The sequence below is a fragment of the Balaenoptera borealis genome, assembly GCF_965194805.1.
Source record: "Balaenoptera borealis genome assembly, chromosome: 18".
In the NCBI taxonomy this organism is placed as follows: domain Eukaryota; kingdom Metazoa; phylum Chordata; class Mammalia; order Artiodactyla; family Balaenopteridae; genus Balaenoptera; species Balaenoptera borealis.
In genome coordinates, this window is record NC_138877.1 from 26,256,261 (window position 1) to 26,278,330 (window position 22,070).

Below are 22,070 nucleotides of genomic sequence, written 5' to 3' on the forward strand. Positions count from 1 at the left end.
GCTTTTAAAGTGACCATCATCTAGGAGTGTCGAAACAAGTTAGTGATCTAGGTTTTGTCACAGAAATAAGAGCCTGATTTAAACTTAGAATGCTTGGATACTGCCTGAATATTTCACATATCATCCAAAGGCTTTATATCTTCCAAGAAGATGAGAAGGATTTTCCCCAGCAATCCAGCCATCAAGCCCAGGCTTAAAAAGGAAAAAAACAAAACAAAACAAAGCAAAGCAAAAACTAAGCTATTTCTAAAAGGGCTCAGGTAGAATCCTAGTTCCAGTTCCCGACCAAAGCCACCCCCTAAGATTTAGCCTTCCTTTTGGGCAACCTCAGAAGTTTCATGTGGGAAAAAGGCCAAAGTGACTGCCAGAGTGCAGACATCAGGCTCACCTGACTACGACGCCTGTGGCTCTATACTGCGTCAGCTTGGGACAGTGCTGCCGAGTGACCCCCAGCTGAGGGCTGCTGAGGGCTGCCTCAGGGGTGCATTTGTGGCTCTTTTCCTCCTGTGGTCCATTTGGAAGGAGAGTGCTTCAGAGATGACAAAGAACAGGAAAACAAAAATTCACACACAAGGAAAAGAAAAGTCCCCTTACTAAGGCACATCACACACATAATCCTAGCAAGTAATAAAATAAGCTTGCAAACCAGCCACACATTGTGTACAAAGTGCTGAATGTGAGAACAAATATCCTGGGAAGACAAACTGGAGAGAGGCTGACTATAGAGCAGATCCTGACATAAAGAGGAGAGAGGTGGCCATCAGCTTGTGCATCTTTCTAGGCTAGAAATGAAAATCAATAATGGCCCGATTAGGGAATAGAAATTTTGAGTATATATTAATAATAGCAACAATAACTTACTAATCTTTTCCTTCTTCCTTCAGACAAAAGTATGCAGACATGTCGAAATCATAACCATGTGAGGATCAAAAGAAAACAATCATTTATTCACAACTTCTGAATGTTTGAAAGGCTAAAAGATCAAGAATTTTTTCAAAATGAAGTTTCCAAAGTAGTTATAAGAAGTAGATGATCCCATGTAGAAATCTACCTGCTTTTTTTGTCACCTTACAGAAGAAAAATAACGCCAAAACTCTATTAACTTACCCTTTCTACTTCATGGCATTTTTTCAAAGCATCCCCATATCTTCCCAAACGCTGATAAGCTGAAATGCATTCTGTTTGAAACCACATACATTGCATTTCATTTAGATTTTCCATGGCAGATGTTCCTTCCTGAAATGGAAGCAATCATAAATAAAGGAAGCAAACAAATAAAAGAGATCCTAAAAATCTCATTTTCTCTTTTACAACTATGTCTACAAGGATTATTATGACAATAAATAGCATTAACAAATTATATAACAAATATATCAATGCGCTTCCAAAAGGCTCCTATCAACTTAAAATTACATGTCTTATTTTCCAGCTCTGTTGAGATATTCAACAACCTACATAGAAAAGACTGCAGATTACTGAAGCTAAGTTTTAAACACCAAAGCTTTTACTTAATCTATTTAAGACAGTAATCCTACGAAGCACTGCCTATCTTTTGTCTATTAAGCAAAAGCTACTTACTTAATCTTTCCTTGCCAACTTAGGATCACTGTTATTTACAACATCATTTTCAAATCGCTTACTAGTAGCTCCAAGCCCGCTTTTCAGTTTCCCAAGTCTCCTCCCCCTCCACGTCAGGCTATCAGTTGTCACTTCCTTTGTACCCATGTGTCTGCTTCTAACAGCATGTCCTGTTCCATGCCAACTCTTTGCAGTGGGCTGACAAAACCAAATAATGGAATTTTTTAAGAATATTTGTTAACTCAGGCTCAGTGTGTATTCTAGAAGAGTGTAAGACATAGAGCACCTACTTTCAGCGCAGGGGCACGAGTTTTGTCACAATTTAGAACAGTTATTTAAAATATACTTTATGTGACCCCAGGAAAGATAGTAAAAATATGGGTACATTTATATAAGTTTAATATTCACTTCTCTTTCACACCCATTGTGAGTTCCCAGTTCAATTTTCAGAATTCAAGTATAAAAACCAGTTATCTCTGGGTAAAGGAAATTATGGTAGTATTTTATGTCATCTTTAGGGCTGCATATATATTCCATTTTTTGATGACTACATATGTTTATAAGAAATCTAGGGCTTCCCTGGTGGCGCAGTGGTTAAGAATCCGCCTGCCAATGCAGGGCACACAGGTTCGAGCCCTGGTCCGGGAAGATCCCACATGCTAAAGAGCAACTAAGTCTGTGTGCCACAACTACTGAGCCTGCGCTCTAGATCCCTCGAGCCACAACTACTGAGCCCGTGTGCCACAACTACTGAGGCCCGTGCACCTAGAGCCTGTGCTCTGCAATGAGAAGCCACGGTAGTGAGGAGCCCATGCACGGCAATGAAGAGTAGCCCCCGCTCACTGCAACTAGAGAAAGCCCGTGTGCAGCAACGAAGACCCAACGCAGCCAAAAATAAATAAGTAAATAAATTTATTTAAAAAAAAAAAAAAAGAAATCTACATTATTTTTCATTTCAAAACTTTACTAACTAGAACTTTCCAACTTGCATCAGCAACTCTACAAATATTCTAAACTGTGAAAAATCTGCAAGAAGGAAATATGAGCACTTCACTCACTTATTACCAAGCAGATATAAACTGATTATCAGAGTCATTAGCAATTCTCCTCCCCCAGTTCACTGTTACCCACCACACACTAGGGACACGCCTGGCCAGGGAAGCAGTGTGGATACACTAACAGGCTCTCCATACGGCACAGCAACTTGTCAAGAGCGGATGATCGGAGATGATTACGACGAGCAAGCTGAGCCCCAGACTCTGAGGACTACTCTCCTCAAACGGCCAACCTTTCCCCTTCTTTCTTCCCCTTCATTCTTCTGGGCCTTTTCAGACATATCCTAGTCGGCTGTGATTTGCTGTGTGGGTGTTTTTTGTTCTTTATTTTTTTTTAAACCACTGAATTTATTTAACTTAAGAAGTTTTATATACTCATTTCTAATTGTACTTTACTTCTAATCTGGCTTGGCCTTCCAGGTGGTACTTCTCTCTACAAGCATCACTGCTTTTACATCTACTCTTGGACTTTCTTCTAATATCTAATCTTCAAAATTGTGACACAGTGGAAAGGGCATTGAAGAGTTTGAGCCCCAGTACTACTGACTATGTGACCAAAGATGATTCAAGTAACCTCTTCAGAGCCTTAATTACCTTGCTGTAAAATGTCATGTGATTTTACATGTGATTAGGTATTACATGAACATAAACAGTATTACTATTTTCCTAATTTTATTTTTCTCTAATACCCATCATCCTTTTTTTATTGATATGGCTGATGTACAATAATTTGTTATAGGTGTATAACAGTAATTCACAATTTTTAAAGGTTATACTCCATTTATACAGTTTTTATAAAATATTGGCTACATTCCCTGTGTTGTACAATATATTCCCGTAGCTTATTTATTCTATACACAATAGTTTGTACCTCTTAATCCCTTACCCCCATCTTGCCCCTGTCCCCTTCTCTCCCAGCCCACTGGTAACCACTAATTTGTTCTCTATATCTGAGAGTCTGTTTTTTTGTTATATTCGCTAGCTCTATTTTTTAGATTCCATATATAAGTGACATCATACAGTATTTGTGTTTCTCTGTCTGACTTACTTCACTTAGCGTAATACCCTCCAAGTCCATCCATGTTGTTGCAAATGGCAAAATTTCATTCTTTTTTATGGCTGAGTAGTATTCCATTGTATATACATATATACCACATCTGCTTTGTCCATTCTTCTGTTGATGGACACTGGTTGCTTCCATATATTGGCAACTGTAAATAATGCTATGAACATTAGGGTGCGTATATCTTTTCGAATCAGTATTTTCATTTTTTTCTGGATCTATACCCAGGAGTGGAACTGCTGGGTGATATGGTGTTTCTATTTTTTCTGAGAAACCTCCATACTGTTTTCCACACTGGCTGCACCAATTTAGATTCCCACCAACAGTGTTCCCTTTTCTCCACATCCTCACCAACATTTGTTATTTGTGGTCTTTTTGATGGCAGCCATTATGACAGGTGTGAGGTGACACCTGACTGTGCTTTAAATTTGCGTTTCTCTGATGATTAATGATGTTGAGCATCTCTTCACATGCCTGCTGGCCATCTGTATGTCTTCTATGGAAAATGTCTACTCAAGTCTTCTGCCCATTTTTTCATCACGTTGTTTGTTTTTCTGATGTTGAGTTGTATGAGCTGTTTATTTTGGATATTAGCCCCTTATGGGTCACATCATTAGCAAATCTTTTTTCCCATTCAGTAGGTTGTTTTTTCATTTTGTCGATGGTTTCCTTTGCTGTGAAAAAGCTTTTAAGTCTAATTAGGTACCATTTGTTTATTTTTGCTTTTATTTCCTTTGCTTTAGGAAACAGATTCAAAAAAATTGCTATGATTTATGTCAAAGAGTGTTCTGCCTATGTTTTCTTCTAGGAGTTTTATGGTTTCCAGTCTTACATTTAGATCTTTAACCCATCTTGAGTTTATTTTTGTATACAGTGTTAGAGAATGTTCTAATTTCATTCTTTTACGTGTAGTTGTCCAGTTTTCCCAGCACCACTTACTGAAGAGACTGTCTTTTCTCCACTGTATATTATTGCCTCCTTTGTTGTAGATTAATTGACCATAAGTGTGTGGGATTTATTTCTGGGCTTTATTCTGTTCCACTGATCTATGTGTCTGTTTTTGTGCCAATACCATTCTGTTTTGATGACTATAGCTTTGTAGTACAGTCTGAAGTCAGGGAGCTTGTTTTGGCTATTCAGGGTCTTCTGAGTTTCCATAAAAATTTTTAATTATTTGTTCTAGTTCTGTGAAAAAATACCCTTGGTATTTTGATAGGAACTGCACTGAATCTATAGATTGCCTTTGGTAGTATGGTCATTTTAACAATATTAATTCTTCCAATCCATGAACACAATATATCTTTCCATCTGTTTATGACCTCTTCAATTTCTTTCATCAGTGTCTTAGTTTTCTGAGTACAAGTCTTTTACCTCCTTGGATAGGTTTATTCCTAAGTATTTTATTCTTTTTGATGTTATGGTAAATGGGATTGTTTCCTTAATTTCTCTTTCTGATAGTTTGTTCTTAGTGTATAGAAATGCAACAGATTTCTGTATATTAATTTTGTATCCTGAAACTGAATTCATTAATGAGCTTTAGCAGTTTTCTGGTGGTGCATTTAGGATTTTCTATATATAGTATCACATCATCTGCAAACAGTTACAGTTTACTTTTTTATTTCTTTTTCTTGTCTGATTGTTGTGGCTAGAACTTCCAATACTATGCTGAATAAAGGTGGCAACAGTGGGCATCCTTGTCTTGTTTCTGATCTTAGAGGAAATGCTTTCAGCTTTAGAAAGCATTTAGAAATGATTTAGAACATTACTGATGTTCTGTCTGGATGATCTGTCCACTGATGTAAGTGGGGTATTAAAGTCCCCTACTATTACTGTGTTACTGTCATTTCTCCCTTTATGTCTATTAATATTTGCTTTATGTATTTAGGTGCTCCTATGTTGGGTACATATAGGTTTACGATTGTTATATCTTCTTCTTGGATTGACCCCTTGATCATTACCATCATTCTTGCTAATACTCTGCACCACCACTACATCTGCCACTTTGCACCTACTCTTGATCCTATGCCATATGAGTTTTAGAAACACTAGTTTGTATCCTACTACACAATTCTAAAACATGGGTTTTAAAGAGTCTACCTAGGGCTTCCCTGGTGGCACAGTGGTTAAGAATCCGCCTGCCAATTCAGGGGATACAGGTTCGAGCCCTGGTCCGGGAACATCCCACGTGCCGCGGAGCAAATAAGCCTGTGTACCACAGCTACTGAGCCTGCGCTCTAGAGCCCGCAAGCCACAACTACGGAGCCCACGTGCCACAACTACTGAAGCCCACGCACCTAGAGCCCGTGCTCCACAACAGGAGAAGCCACTGCGACGAGAAGTCCACGCACTGCAACAAAGAGTTGCCCCCGCTCGCCGCAACTAGAGAAAGCCCGTGCACAGCAATGAAGACCCAACGCAGCCAAAAATAAAAAAAAAATAAGTTAAAAAAAAAGAGTCTACCTAAGCTAGAATCCTGTTTCCAAACGAATGACTAGCTGGGTGATCTCCAGCTGGCAGAGTAATTGACTTCTCTAAACATTCTCTTAACTGCAATATGAAGGTAATGATATAGGATTGTATATACAAACAATAACATGTATATAAAGTACTTGGTTCAGTGATTAGTAATTGTTAAAGCCATTTTTCTCTTTTCCCTTACAAATGGTATACAAATTATTAGCATCACTCTAAATACCAGAAAGCAGAAGTCAAGCAGGTTCAGATGAAAAAGCTCTTTTATGGACTTCCCTGGTGGCGCAGTGGTTAAGAATCCACCTGCCAATGCAGGGGACATGGGTTTGATCCCTGGTCCAGGAAGATCCCACATGCCGCTGAGCAACTAAGCCCGTGCGCCACAACTACTGAGCCTGCGCTCTAGAGTCCGTGCACCACAGCTACTGAAGCCCACACGCCTAGAACCCGTGCTCCACAACAAGAGAATCCACTGCAATGAGAAGCCCACGCACTGCAACAAAGAGTAGCCCCTGCTCACCACAACTAGAGAAAGCCCACATGTAGCAATGAAGACCCAATGCAGCCAAAAGTAAATTAAAAATTAAAAAAAAGAAAAAGAAATATGCTCTTTTACAATGAGAGAAACAAATGATCTATAAGTAGTAGCCTTTAATGAAAAATTAAACCTATATGTGTATATGTACATCACATGCATAGACCATACGTTGTTTCTTTCTCATCATAAATATATACACAATACAGATGTATGGTATACGTATGTGAGATGTGTGTGCATGTGTGTGTTTGTGTATGAATGACATACCATTTGTCAATACCAAGTAATGTCAGACTTAAATTTCTGGGTAATTTCATGGGTAAAAAAATGATATATTGTCTTTTTCCCTGATTACTAATGAAGATATCTTTTGGCCATTCCATATTCTACTTCTGTGAACTAGTTATTCATCTCCTTTGCCCATATTTGTATTGTCTCATCTTTTTCTTATTGAGTATTGTGTGTGTATGTGTATTTAATGCTTCTATGACATCATTCTTGCAAGTAGTTAAATTTTCACAATAAAAGTTCAAGCTATTCTGTGGCTTCTAAATTATAAGGGGTTTCCATTAACACCCAGACACAACTAGAATCTAGTTAACATTTAAACAAGGTGGTACACTGGTGCTGTATTAGTGATACATTAGCATCACAGAGCACAGTGGTAACTTATTTTCATCCTAAACAACTTACTTAAAAACACCAGCACTAAAGCCCTCCACTTTGTATGTAATGCACTTGGAGATATAAATTATTTATTTTGAAGTATCTTAATTAAAACTTGGAAATCAAACTTGAAACATGGTTTTCTCATAATGCCTCTATGTTACATTCAATGTGTAACTATTTCAGTGAATTCTTCGGCTTTCTTTATAAATTCTTTTCTTCTTATATGAGTTGGAAATATCTTCTCCAATTCTATGGTTTGCCTTGTCACTTTGCTTATAATTATTCTTTGTTATACATTATCTTTAATTTTGATATAATCAAGTGTATCAATTTTACTCTTGTACCTTTATGTGTTTGGTGTCTTAAGAAATGTTTCCTACCTTGAGCCCTAAAGATAAACTTCTATACTTTCTTCTAAAAGTGTGAAAGGTTTGCTTTTAGATCTTTAATCCACCTGTAACTGATCTGTGTGCAGTGTAAGATAAGGATGTCATTTTATTTTTTTCAACACAAATAAATAATTATCCAAACAATATCTTTTCATCTCTGATTTTTAAAGCGCCTCTGATACATACCAAGTTTCCAAATATGTGTGAATAGTTTTCTATTCTGTTCCATTAGCCTCCTTATATTTATAACCATAAGCATGTACTGTTTTTACAATATAACAGAAAGGCTGGGTAGAAAAGGATATGAAAGGATGGTGAAAGATGAAACAAAAGGAATAAATGTTTAGCCTAACAATTTGAAAGAACTTAAATTCTTAAATGTCACAGAGACCAGTAGTCCTCAGAAGTTAGTTCTACAGAGAAAGAACTCTATGAGCTATTATGAAGTTAAGACACTGTAACTGAGAAATTAAACAGCAGTCACAAATTACTAGTGAAACAAAAGAACAATAAATCAAATCTTGCACATAAGCACTTAAGTATGGCATAATGCTTATTGCTGTATAAAGGTATTTTGCTCCTGTTATTGCTTTTTAATCATCTCCCACGAGAAGCACATGCACATACATCAACCACAGTAAGAAACCATACTTAGGATATGAGCTAAACAAGATTAAAAAGTAATAATAACAAAAGTGAATTCTTAGGAACTTCAGCAGCAAACTTCACACATCATCACAGAACTTAAGTTTAATTTTACTAACTCAGACAATTACACGCTATTTCCTACCCTTGTGAACTTGGAGCACATTTCCTCTGCTTCTTTTATCATATTTGCTCGAAGCATATATTTTGCACACTTGGAGTTGATGAATCTATCGGCTGTGTCTAAAGACTGAGCTTCATCCATCCACTTGGCAGCTTCTCTGAGATTACCTATATGCTTTAAGAAGTGAAAGTATTAAAGAAATCACTGTTTATGACTAAGAGAATATGGGTACAACATAATGGAAAAAGTTCTTAAAGACAAATTAGAAATCTGTTACACTTCTGTCAAATTTATCTAGAAATCTTTAGATACATTACAATTCATATGTACTAAGAGTTGAAACTATTAATACTGACTATACAACTATATAACATAAAACTCCTCAGGATTATTAGAATATTAGGAATAGATTATCAGGGTGTCCTAAAAGTTATCTCTACACAGAAAGAACTCCAAGCGTTCTTAAAATGGCCAAATTCTTCAACTACTCAAAAAACATGACAAAGATTTTACCTTGTAAATTTTTGCTTTCATATAGAATAATTCTATTAGAGTTGGAGTACTAGCAATTGCAGCATTAATATAATCCAAAGCCAAAGAATACTGCCCAAGTTTATCAAAGTGCTGTGCCAGGAAATACTGAACCCAGAGAAGTGTCGTTGGGGGTTCTGTCTCCCCATTCTCTGCAATCAAACAAATATAAAATCATTACAGGGAATAAGGCAAAGTAGAGCAACTCACATACTTTCTTTCTCCCAATGCATACTGAAATTAACTATTACGATAAGCAGTAAAAATCCAGCAAAAATGACCAAGTTCAACAGAAAGAGATATGACTTCATGTCATAAAGTCCAAAAAGTAGCAGCCAAACAGAGAAACAAGATGCTGGTTTCATAGGCTTCTACCCATACCTCACTCCAAAGAAATAGTTTGGGGAAAAGAGGTAAATCAATCTAACTCTACGAATTCTCAGGCTGAGAGCATAAGGCAGCAGGTCCAGGAAAAGTCAAGGAAAATAGCTTGAAGAAAAGATGTCCCTAACAATCACTGCAAAATTTCCACAAAGGCAAGAATGGCCAGGGCTTACTTAGCATTGTAAGTAGGCCTCGACACTACATCAGGGAAACCCAAAGTTGAAGGGTATTAGGAGGACACATTCCTGACAAGATGGTCACATAGAATCAGCGGAGCTCTATCTGGTTCCCCACTCTGTACCCTCAAGCTACAGAAAAGTAGATAAAGAAATACCAAGCTCTCAAAATGGATTTCAGAAGGGAAGACACACAGGTATAAAATGAGGTAGAAAGAGCAGAAAGGAGAATTTACCCATGCCACCTCAGAAAACACAGAAGGTCTCCTAGACTAGATGACCAAATGAAATGACAACAATGAAAACACACAGATTAGCATAAAATTAAAACACAAATAATAAACATAGGCAAAGAGCCAAGCATTTATCTTGCTCCTCTCATATAAACTATATTTCAGGGGAACCAAATATTTGATGAAGAAAAGTTCTTTGCTTGGGATTGACAATATATACACTAACATGTATAAAATAGATAACTAATAAAAAAAAAAACCTCTCTATAAGAATTCCAGCTAATAAATGCAGATGGAATGATGATTAGAATGAAATAAGGGATGAAGGCAACGATTCTCAGTGGCTGCAAAAATCATTAGGTGAGTGGTCAATGAAGAAATTTTAATGGGCAGATTAGGCTGACAAACATCAAAACCCTGATCAATCTTAATATCACAAAAAGGGAGACAACCAGAATGTTTTCTGCCTTCAGATGTGATATAACAGGAAGTACAAAGTGTCACGTATGAAGTATTCACATGGAACCTGAATCTAATCAAGCCTGTAAATCTAGGGGAATTGCCTGGCAGTCCAGTGGTTAGGACTCCACGTTTCCACTGCAGGGGGCACGGGTTCAATCCCTGGTTGGGGAACTAAGATCTCACTTGCCACACGGCAAGGCCAAAAAAAAAAAAGTTGGTAAATCTAACTTGAACTCTGTAAGAAATATGGATGACAGCAAAATGTATTAAATGATACCACGAGAAAACAATCAGCCAAATTCAAAACATGGTATGTTCCACAAGACAAATGACCTTTTGACAACTTTTTTTTTTTTTTTTTTAAAGGGAAAGGAGTGGACAGTACTGCTCAAGATTAAAAGAATATCAGAGACATAACAATCAAATGTAGTGTGGATCTTAGCTGGACCCATATTCGAATAAACCAGTTATACAATTTTTTAAATAATCGGGAAAATTTGCATGCAGACTGGGTGTTAGATACTGTGGTATGAGAGTTAATTTTGTGTAAGACAGCACTGTGGCTACATCTTGTGTTTAAGTGTTTTAAACAGTTAGAGATGCATACTAAGGTACTGACAGGGGAAACAGTATGTCTGCTTTAAAAACACTCCAGGAAAAAAAAGTCGACAGAAGATACTTCAAATAATACCGGGAAACACTGATAAAAGAAGGTAGGTGATGGGGACATGAGGGTTCATTATTTACTTCTGTGTCTGTTATTTTATTGTGAAATTTGTTTCAAACTAACAAGAACAAAAGGGCGATAACAAATAAAAGATGCAAGAAGAAACCAAAGTTACCATTTGCATGACTGAAAGCATTCTAGAGTGTTTTCTAAATAAAGCTGCCTTGATTTACATATGCCCCTACAAACAGAAAAACAAAGAACCAAATTATACAGGATTTAAAGTAATATAAGAGTAGAAAGAACAAAGAAGTAGGAATTCAGGAAAAATACATTTCAGCATAAACTGCTTGATCTTGGTCAAGCTGCTCAACCTCTCAATTCTGTTTATTCATATTAAAATGGAGTCAACTCCCCCCGACAAGATTAGGACATTTTTAATTACTTAAGATTGCAAGTGCTCTTCTCATTTCATTCACTAATTCAAAAACTATTTAGGGAACAGCTATCATGTAGCACATACATAATAAACATAAGATAATGTTAGTGTAAGTGACTAAAAATGGATTGAAATGAGTAACCAAATTTCAACTCAATCTAATTTAAACTTACCATAAGGGCTAAAAAAGTCACACGTTTTCAGAGAGGCTTCATAATTAGTAACAAGCTCCTGGATTATAGAAATCTGTTAAAGAAACATAGTTTTAAAATTAAAAAATATTTTATGATGATATTTTTATTCACTATGGATTAAATTAGATTTGTAAGCAATATACAGCTTATTCCAGAACAATAAATTAACTATAAATTGGGGTGTCTGCTTTTCCCCACTCCCTGTGTTGGGGGAAAATGAGAAAAACAGAAAACGTACTGCTCTCTTTATTAAGAGTAAAACAGAATCTCATTAATTTCTCATCTCAATAAATATCAAGTTTCAGGTTCTGATGGACAAATCATCACTAGTTACCACACACTCCTTTTTTTCTTTTTGGCCAAAGAACTCACCTGTATAATTTGTTATTATTAACAATTTATTTGCCTTTTGCTTCCCATTGTTATAGGGTGAAGTTGTAAGCCATTATATATTCAGATTTTCTAAAATGTCACTCATTACAAAAAAGTCAAGTGAAATCATCTAAATTATACAGTGAGTTGATGGAAGAAGTTAAGTAAACTCCTAACAAGATGTTTAAACTACCTTTGTTTTTAGTGATCATTTTGATAGATTTTCATTCCAGTGCTGCACTTAGGTAGGACTGAAATATTATACACTACACTGTAAACATGCTATGCCCTGAAAGTGCAAAAGAAAAGTGACATGAATTAGAAGTGGCAGGGGAAAAACGTAGCTTCTATGCATGGTTTGCTTTAAATGTCTGTTGATGTTACCTGTTCAAAATGAGTTAGAAAATATAACCACCTTATTTGTGAACTTCAGAAAAACAAAGGTCAAAAGTGAAGAAAAACCATTAAAACTTATAATAGTATGTGACCAATACAGTATTATTTTAAAACTGTCCCACTGACAGCAGTCAAAAAAACAAAAAAGGTCAAATTAAAACACTTCTCAGGCTTACATGATATCTTTCTGACAAGAATGTTGCATTGTAGGGCATAATTCTCTTAGATAGAAGGGCAATAAGGAATAGGTGGGACAGTACACATTAAACGTGGGGGAAAATATGTAAGTAACATATAAAAAACAGAACATGAAAAGAATTTACACACATTATGACTTCACCAAAACATATATGTATAGATACACACTCATTGGAAATACGACCAAATGGATTAGGGTAGTAGAATATGAGGACACTCTTTTAAAACACAATAATGCTGTATTATTTTAATAAGATTTTTAAAACAAAGACTGTTTAAAAAGAATGGTTATTAAAATGTGAATAGACCTATAACTAGTAAGGAGATTGAACCAGAAATCAAAAACCTACCAGGGAACAAACATATGGATACCAAGGGGGGAAGGGGAAGTGGGATGAATTGGGAAACTGGGATTGACATATATACACTGCTATGTATAAAACAGATTAACTAATGAGAACCTACTGTATAGCACAGGGAACTCTACTCAATGCTCTGTGGTGACCAAAATGGGAAGGAAATCCAAAAAAGAGAGGATAATGTATACATATAGCTGATTCACTTCGCTGTACAGCAGAAACTAACACAACATTGTAAAGCAACTATACTCCAATAAAAATTAATTTAAAAAACAAACAAACAAAAAACCTACCAACAAAGAACAGCCCTAGACCCAATGGCTTCAATGGTGAATTCTACCCAACATTTAAAAAACTAATACCAAACTCTGCCAAAAAATCAAAAAGAAGGGAACACTTCCAAACTCATTCTGAGGCCAGCATTACTCTCATACCAAAGCCAGACAAGAACACCACAAGAAAACTACTGACCAACACCCCTGATGAATATGGATGCAAAATCCTCAACAAAATACTAGCAAACATGCCTCAGCAGCATATTAAAAGGATTATACACCATGACCAAGAGGAATTTATTCCTGGAATGCAAGGATGGTTTAACATAAAAATTGATCAATATAACTTGCCACATCAACAAAATGAAGGAAAAATACCCACATGATTATCTCAATTGTTGCAGAAAAAGTATGTGACAAAATTCACTACCATTTCCTTGTAAAAACATTCACCAAGCTATGAATAGAAGGAAACTATCTCAATATAATGAATGCCAAATATGAAAAACCCACAATGAACATTATACTTAATGGTGAGAGACTGAAAACATTTCCACTATGATCAAGAACAAGGCAAGGATGCCTGCTTTCATCATATCTACTCATCACAGTACTGGAAGTTCTACTGCTGGAAGGCAAGAAAAAGAAATAAAATGTATTCAAATAGTAAAGAAAGAAATAAAATTATCTCTGCAGATGATATGATCTTACTAGTAGAAAACCCTAATGATTTCACAAAAAAAACCTGTTAGAATAAATGAACTCAGCAAAGCAGCAAGATACAAAAAGTTAATACACAGAAATCAGCTGCACTTTTACACACATGAACAATCTGAAAAGGAAATTACTAAAGCGATTTCATTCACAACAGCATCAAAAAGAACAAAATACTTAGAAATTAACTTAACCAAGGAAATGAAAAACTTGTACAATGAAAACTATAAAACATTGCTGAAAAAAATTTAAGATGACACAAATAAATGGAAACACATCCCATATTCATGAATTGGAAAAATTAATATTATTAAAATATCAATACTACCCAAAGAGATCTATAAATTCAACATTATCTCCATCAAAATCCAAATGCCTTTTTTTTTTTTTTTTGCAGAAATAGAAAAGCCCATCCTAAAATTAACATGGCATCTCAAAGAACCCCAAAGAGCTAAAACAATCTTAAAAAAGAACAAAACCAAGAGGACTCACTCCTGATTTCAAAACTTACTACAAAGTTACTGTAATCAAAACAGTGTGGTACTGGCTTAAAGAAAGATGTAGCGACTAATGGAATAGAACAGAGAGTCCAGAAATAAACCCTCGCATATGTGGTCAAATGATTTTTGACAAGGGTGTCAAGACCAATCACTGGAGAAACAGAAGTCTTTTCAACAAATGGTAATGGGAAAACTGGATATCTACATGCAAAAGAATGCAGGTGAACCCTTACCTAATACCATGCACAAAGATTAACTCAGAACGGATTAAGGACCTAAAATGTAAGACCTAAAACAATAAAACTCTTAAAAGAAAACATAGGACAAAAACTTCACAATATTAGATTTGGCAATGATTTCTTGGATATGACACCAAAGACACAGGTAACAAAAGAAAAAACTGACAAACTGGACTTCATGAAAATTTAAAAATTGGTACACCAAGATGCCATCCATAGAGTAAAAGGGCAACCCACAGAATGGCAGAAAATATTTGCAAATCATGTATCTGATAAGAGGTTAATATCCAAAATATATGGAGAACTAAAATTCAACAACAAAAATCCAATTCAAAAATGGTTGATAAAATACTTGAATAAACATTTCTCCAAAGATATACAAATAGCCAGTAAGCACATGAAAAGATCTGCAACATCACTAGTCATTAAGGAAATGCAAATCAAAACTACAATGAGATGCCACCTCACACCCAGGAGGATGACTACCTTAAAATAAAACAAAACAGAAAACAACTGTAGACAAGGATGTGAAAAAATTGCAACCCTTGTGCACTGCTGGTGGAAAATGGTACAGCTGCTGTGGAAAACAATATGGCAGTTCCTCAAAAAATAAAAAATACAACTACCAAATGATCCAGCAATTCCACTTCTGGCTATATATCCAAAAGAACTGAAAGCAGATCTGTAAGAAATATTTGTACATCCATGTTCATATCATTGTTCATAATAGTCAAAACGTGGAAGCAACCCAAGTGTCTATGGACTGAAGAATGGATGAGCAAATGTGGTATAGACATACAATGGGATATTATTAAGCTTTGAAAAGGAAATTCTGAAATGTGCTACAACATGGACGAACCTTGAGGACATTACACTAAAGGAAATAACCTAGTCACAGAAAGACAATTACTGTATGATTGCACTTATATGAGCTACTTAGAGTTGTCAAAATCGTAAAGACATAAAGTATAATGGTTGTTGCCGGGGGCCAGAGGGAGGGAAAAACAGAAAGTTATTGTTTAACGGGTACAGAGTTTCAGTTATACAAGATGAAAAGAGTTATGGGGATGGATGGTGGTGATGGGTGCACAAAAATGTGAATGTAGTTAATACCACTAAACCGTACACTTAAAAATGGTCAACATGGTAAATCTTATGTTAAGTGTATTTTGCCTCAATAAAACAACAACAAAAAGGTGGTTCTGAAAGTGCAATCCTCAGACCATTAATATCATAAATGTCAGCATTAGCATCACCTGGTAGTTTGTTAGAGATGCAAATTTTTGACCAAACCCCAAATTTACAGAATCAGAAACTCTGAGTCTAGCAATGCTTTTAGTAAGCCGTCAGATAATTCTGATATACCCTAGAGTTTGAGAACTGATTTTTAAAAATGTTGCAATAAGACTATTACTACAAAGCAAAATAAAAACGAACAGGCACTTTTAGGGACTTGCCTGGTGGCGCAGTGGTTAAGAATCTGCCTCCCAATGCAGGGGACACAGGTTCGATCCCTGGTCCAGGAAGATCCCACATGCTGCGGAGCAACTAAGGCCGTGTGCCACAACTACTGAGCCTGCGCTCTACAGCCCGCGAGCCACAACTACTGAGCCTGTGTGCCACAACTACTGAAGCCCACACGCCTAGACCCCGTGCTCCGCAACAAGAGAAGCCACCGCTATGAGAAGCCCACGCACCGCAACGAAGAGTAGCCCCCGCTCGCTGCAACTAGAGAAAGCCTGTGCTCAGCAACTAAGACCCAACACAACCAAAAATAAATAAATATATATATATTTATTTATTTAAAAAAAAAGTAATAGGCATCTTTAACCCACCAGGATCAATCTCACTGAGAGTATGTGTAACTTAAAAAACGTTCAGGCTTAGAAATTCAGTACTCAATTTACAGAAGCAAATAGTTTTCCATGAACTTACATTGCCATCTACTGGCAGTTCTGGCAGTTACTAAAACCACAGCTAGAGCTTTAAATAAGGGTGTACCTTTCCATCTCTAGAGTGAAATAAATTTTTAAAATCAGTTTTAATCATTTTAAAAAGTACAACAAAATATATACTGAAGTTACACATAATTCTTCATCATAAAGGAGTGTAAAATACCACTGAATAAAATAGAATCTCCAGCTTCAGAACCTCAAAACAAGATTTAATTGAGGAAATAAATCAAGGTAATGGAAAGTTCACATGAAATGTCCTAAATAAAAAAACTGCAGAGAACACTGTCCTTCCTGGTTTATTAGGCATATTTATTGAATCTAAAAAATGTATATTATAGTCACTCACTCAGTAATTAAGTGAACAATTCAATTTTCCAAACTTGTCTATGAAAGTTAGTCTAAGGAGTTTTACTAAGGTATAAAGGACCCATTTTACTTCAAGTTTACTTACAATTTATATTTCAATAATACTGTATAACTGTATATTCAATTATATAATTGTATACTGTATAACTATATTCAATTATACAACATAACTGTATATTCAACTCCTTTCTTGCAAAACAACATGTAATGGCTATTCTTCTTGAAAATAGCTATCTGCCGCTGCCAGTTAAAATCAAGAAAGCCAATACACTTGCTAGGTATCTAAGATCACAATAAAACTTTAAGCCTCAAAATAGACAGCTTAAATTATACAGTCAAAATTTTCTATGAACTGAAAAAATTTCCAAGTTCAACCACCTTCTCCTGATTTAAATATTTTCTTCTAACAGTTATAATTTGACCAGGATTGAAAAAGCTTTGTTTCTGCTAACAAAATCTAACCTGGGCAAATGTTGTGACTATTGTATATTTCCTAAATTACTGCCCTTATCCAGCTTTTCTTATGTATGAATTGAAAGAATTCTTTACTAACCTTAAAGACAAAGCCCTACAAACCACATCTGATACACAATTTTTCACAGTATAAATACAGATCCCACTTAAAATGTTACTGTAACATGAAAGGCACTGAAACTGTCTTTCGGATTTTTTTTTTTAACCCAAATTAGAAAACTAAGCACAATAGTTTATCAACAAGGACCAAAATTGTTGAATTAATTTCTAATAAATGTACAATTAACAGTGACAATTTTGGTTCCAAAGGAGCTAGCTAGAGATAAGTTGTCCAAGAACTATGACACTAAAATGAAACTAGGTAACTTCTTGCAGAGATGAGGTGTGACCGGTGGGGATGGTGAGAGAACGACCAGTTCTTGAAAATCCTCTCTGAACCAAGCACTTTACAAACTTTATCATTTAATTAAAGAACACAGCAACTCCTTAAGTATTATCTTCCCCAACTTTATGATCCAGAAACAGATTCAGGTAGTTGCTCAAGCAAATGTGTGATGGAGTCAGTATTCCAAACCAGGCCTGATTCCAAAGCAATGCTCCTTTCCCTATACCAGTATTTCCCAAAGAGTGGTGCCCACGGTGGAACAAGAGATGATTACAGCTAATTCACCAACTGAAACTTTTTAAGTTAGATTTTAATTTTATGTGTTTTATAAAAACTATACTAGCACAAATCTGTAGTTTTTACGAAAAACAAAAAAAAGTAACCAAATTTACTGAAAAATATTTTTAAAATAACATTATAGGTGTTATGTAGATTTGGCAAAAATTGTGAAGTGGATTAATAAATGTCAGCAGACATTATACTATACTGTGATACCTTCCTAGGTATAGGAATACCTAGGAAAAGTATTGGGTTGGCCAAAAAGTTTGTTCGGGTTTTTCTGTAAGACGTTATGGAAAAACCCAAAAGAACTTTCTGGCCAACCCAATACTTGCTTTTATTTTCTTCTCCCAAAATTTAACTGTTTTTAAACAAACAAAAAATGAATTCATGAACATCATTACAATTACCATTAACTGTTGATCAGCATGTCTGAAAAATACTAACTCTGATACTGTTACCGCTGCAAATAATGCCTTCTGGAATTTTTAAAGATAGAATTGTTATTGACTCATTTTTTTCCTTTCCGTGAGAAATCCAGGATTCTCACAAAGAAACATTCTTAATGTAGTCCTTCTATTACTTAGAGCATCTAAGAAAAAAAATTCCTTATATTGCCCTGAAATACAAATCAAACTCTTGCTTTCCTTGCCAATTACTCCCCTATATCACCTTCTGAAACACCTAGTTTTCCAAAAGTATATATGAAATGAAGCATTTTTAGAATCATTTTGCTTGACTATTAACTGTGAAGCCATTTTTACAATGATGTTTAGCTTCATTTTTTTTCCTAACTTACCTTCACAATTACAGTTAGGTAGTGAACAGATACAAAACTCAAATTTTATATCTGCCTGAGTTAATTAAAAATAAAGAAAGAACCAAAGATACCTTACAGATAATATATTCCAGGATCAAAATCTAGTTTACCCACCACCTCCACCAACAAATTATAGTTGTTTCCCACTAACAATGGCCAAACAATTTAGTACTTCCCGTAGAAATATTCCAATGAAGTTCATGATGATTCTCCTTCTTCACTGAACAGGCCAAGTTTTTTGTAACTCTTTGGGCCTACTGTCACCAGCTTCTAAAGGGCACACATACCTCTACACGTTCTTTAACTGAACGAGGATCTTGGAATATTTTCATAGTATGGGCAGATTTAACACAAAAAAATGTCCTCTGGGAAACAGCCTACCTTCCCTTCCTGTGTATGGACACCCATACACTTTTTGTTGAGACATCTATGCTTCATCCAGTCAGTCTCGTCAAGTACTCAATTTCCATGTTCTGACTCATATTCACTGCACCTGTGCACTGATGTCCAGCTTCAATGGAATCAAATGCACCTGTAACAACCCACGCAAACCCTGATGATTCACTGCCTTCACTCAACAGTCTGACACAGTGAATAGCTACAGATCAAAACTGCAAAGTACTTTCCATTATAGGTGAAAATGGAAGCCCAGAATTAATTTCCACCTCTTATTTAGGGTCATTCTGGTTTCTTTTAAAACACTAAAACAATATTTTTTAATGTATATACTGTAGCCTTGACAGTTGAACTAAAATTAAATAAAAACTGATTTTACTCAGTATCTTTCTGTGCAAATATAGATCTTTATCCTTAGAAAAAACATTTTTCTCATCGATTAAATCTGCAAAGTAAAAAACAAAAATACAGAACACTAAGCACATGTTAGGGAAAAAAAACTGGAAAAAGATGAGCAAATTAAACCTAAACCAGCATAAGTAAGGGTATAATAAAGGTCAGATTTGGGAACTAATAAAATGGAAAAGGGGGGTGGGGAAATCAACAAATCCAAAACTTGGCCTTCGGAAAAGACTGACAAAAGTGCCAAACCTTTAGCTAGGCTGACCAAGAAAAAAAGAAGACTCAAGTTATTAAAACTAAAAATGAAAGAAGAGACATTACTTACTACTGACTTGAAATAAAATGATTATAAAGGAATATGATGAACATATATGCCAATACTGGATAACTTAAATGGACAAATTTCTAGAAACACAAATTTCAGAAACCAAATAAGAAGAAATAGAAGATATAAATAAACCAATAACAAGTAAAGAGTTTCAACAGGTAATCAAAAACTACCCACAAAGAAAAGTCCAAGCCCAGATAGTTTCACTGGTAAATTCTACCAAATATTTAATACCAATACCAATCTTCACAAACTTTTCAAAAAAACAAAAAAAAACAAAAAACAGGAGAGAACACTTCCCAACTCATTATAAGGCCATTATTACCCTGATATCAAAACCAGACAAAGACATCACAAGAAAACTACAGTCCAGTATCTGTTAGAAATATAGATGCAAAAATCTTTAACAAAATACCAGCAAATTGAACCTAGCAACATATATAAAGAATTATACAGCACAACCGAGTGGGTTTTATCCCACTAATGCCAGGTTGTTTAACATCTGAAAATCAATTAATGTAATATACAATATCAACAGAATAAAAATAATAAACACATGATCATCTCGATAGACAAAGAAAAACCGTTTGACTCAATCCAACACCCTTTCACAATAAAAATGCTCAGCAAACTAGGAGTAGGAGGGAACTTCCTCAACATTATAACGGGCATATACAAAAAAAGCCATAGTTAACACAATATTTAATGGAGAAAGACTAGATGCTTTCCCACTGAGATCAAGAACAAAACAAAAATGTCAATTCTCATCATTTCTATTCAACATTGACTGGAGGTTCTAGACAGGGCAATTAGTCAAGAAAATGAATAAAAAGGATACAAACTGGAAAGGAAGAAATAAAACTTTCTATTTGCAGATGACAGAAATTCATTACACCAACTATAACAACTAATAAACAAGTTCATCAAGGTTACAGAATATAAGAACAATATACAAAAATCTACTGTATTTTATATACTAGCAATAAAAAAACCTGAAAATTAACTTTAAGAAAATAATTCCAATCCAAAGAACACAAAAACACTAATCCAAAAAGATAGATGCACACCTATGGTCACTGCAGGATTATTTACAATAGCCAAAATATGGAAACAACTTAGATGTCCATCAATGGATGAATGGATAAAGATGTGGTGTATATATACAGTGGACTATTTACTCAGCCATAATGAAGTCTTGCCATTTGCAACAACATGGATGGACCTCGACGGTATTATGCTAAGTGAAATAAATCAGACAGAGACAAATGTCACATGATTGCACTCATATGTGGAATCTTAAAAAAAATTTTAAAAAACAGATTAGTGGTTACCAGAGGGGAAGGCAGTTAGGGGGTGGGTGTGAAATGGGCGAAGGTGCGGCAGAGGGGTCAACTGTATGGTGATGGATGGTAAGTAGGCTTCTAGTGGTGAACAATTTATACTGTACACAGATGTCAAATTATAATTGGCCCTATATAAGTTTCAGGATGTACACCTGAAACTATATAATAAAAAAAAGAAAAGAAAATACTTCCATCTAGCATAGCATAAAAAAATAAAATACTTAGGAATAAATCTAACAAAAGATGTATAAGACTTATAAACTGAAAACTACAAAAAAAATGGTTGAAAGAAATTAAAGACAATCTAAATAAATGGAAAATTTCCAATGTTCATAGACTGAAAGACTTAATAGTGTTAAGATGGAAATACTTCCCAAAGCGATCTACAGATTCAATGCAATCCCTATAAAATCCCAGCTGGCTTCTTTGTAGAAGCTGAAAAACTGATCCTAAAATTCAAATGGAAATAAAATAAATCCTTAATGGTCAAAAGAATATTAAAAAAAAAAAAAAAAAGTAGGAAGATTCACACTTCCTAATTTCAAAATTTACCCCAAAGCTACAGTAATCAAGACAGTGTGATACTAGCCTAAGGACAGACATACAGATCAGTGGAACAGAAATGAGAGTCCAGAAATGAACCCTCACAT

At 35.2% G+C, this 22,070-nt stretch overlaps 1 protein-coding gene across 10 annotated transcripts in view; it reads right to left on the reverse strand.

The window, feature by feature from the left end:
• NAA16 (N-alpha-acetyltransferase 16, NatA auxiliary subunit) overlaps positions 1-22,070 on the reverse strand; it is a 68,305-nt gene that overhangs the window by 14,151 nt on the left and 32,084 nt on the right. For 7 of the 10 annotated variants that reach the window (XR_014236934.1, XM_082365341.1, XM_082365338.1 and 4 more), the window contains 4 exons: positions 11,599-11,671; positions 9,047-9,216; positions 8,555-8,707; positions 1,108-1,236 (listed from right to left, as the gene is read on the reverse strand). Coding sequence is in view for 8 of the 10 variants with exons in the window: in XM_082365341.1 (XP_082221467.1) it covers positions 1,108-1,236; positions 8,555-8,707; positions 9,047-9,216; positions 11,599-11,671 (525 nt within the window). In the remaining 2 variants the exon portion in view is untranslated. Of the gene's footprint in view, positions 1-388; positions 530-1,107; positions 1,237-8,554; positions 8,708-9,046; positions 9,217-11,598; positions 11,672-22,070 lie in introns of those variants that run through there. The other 3 variants (XR_014236935.1, XM_082365343.1, XM_082365337.1) reach the window with 3 other exon arrangements.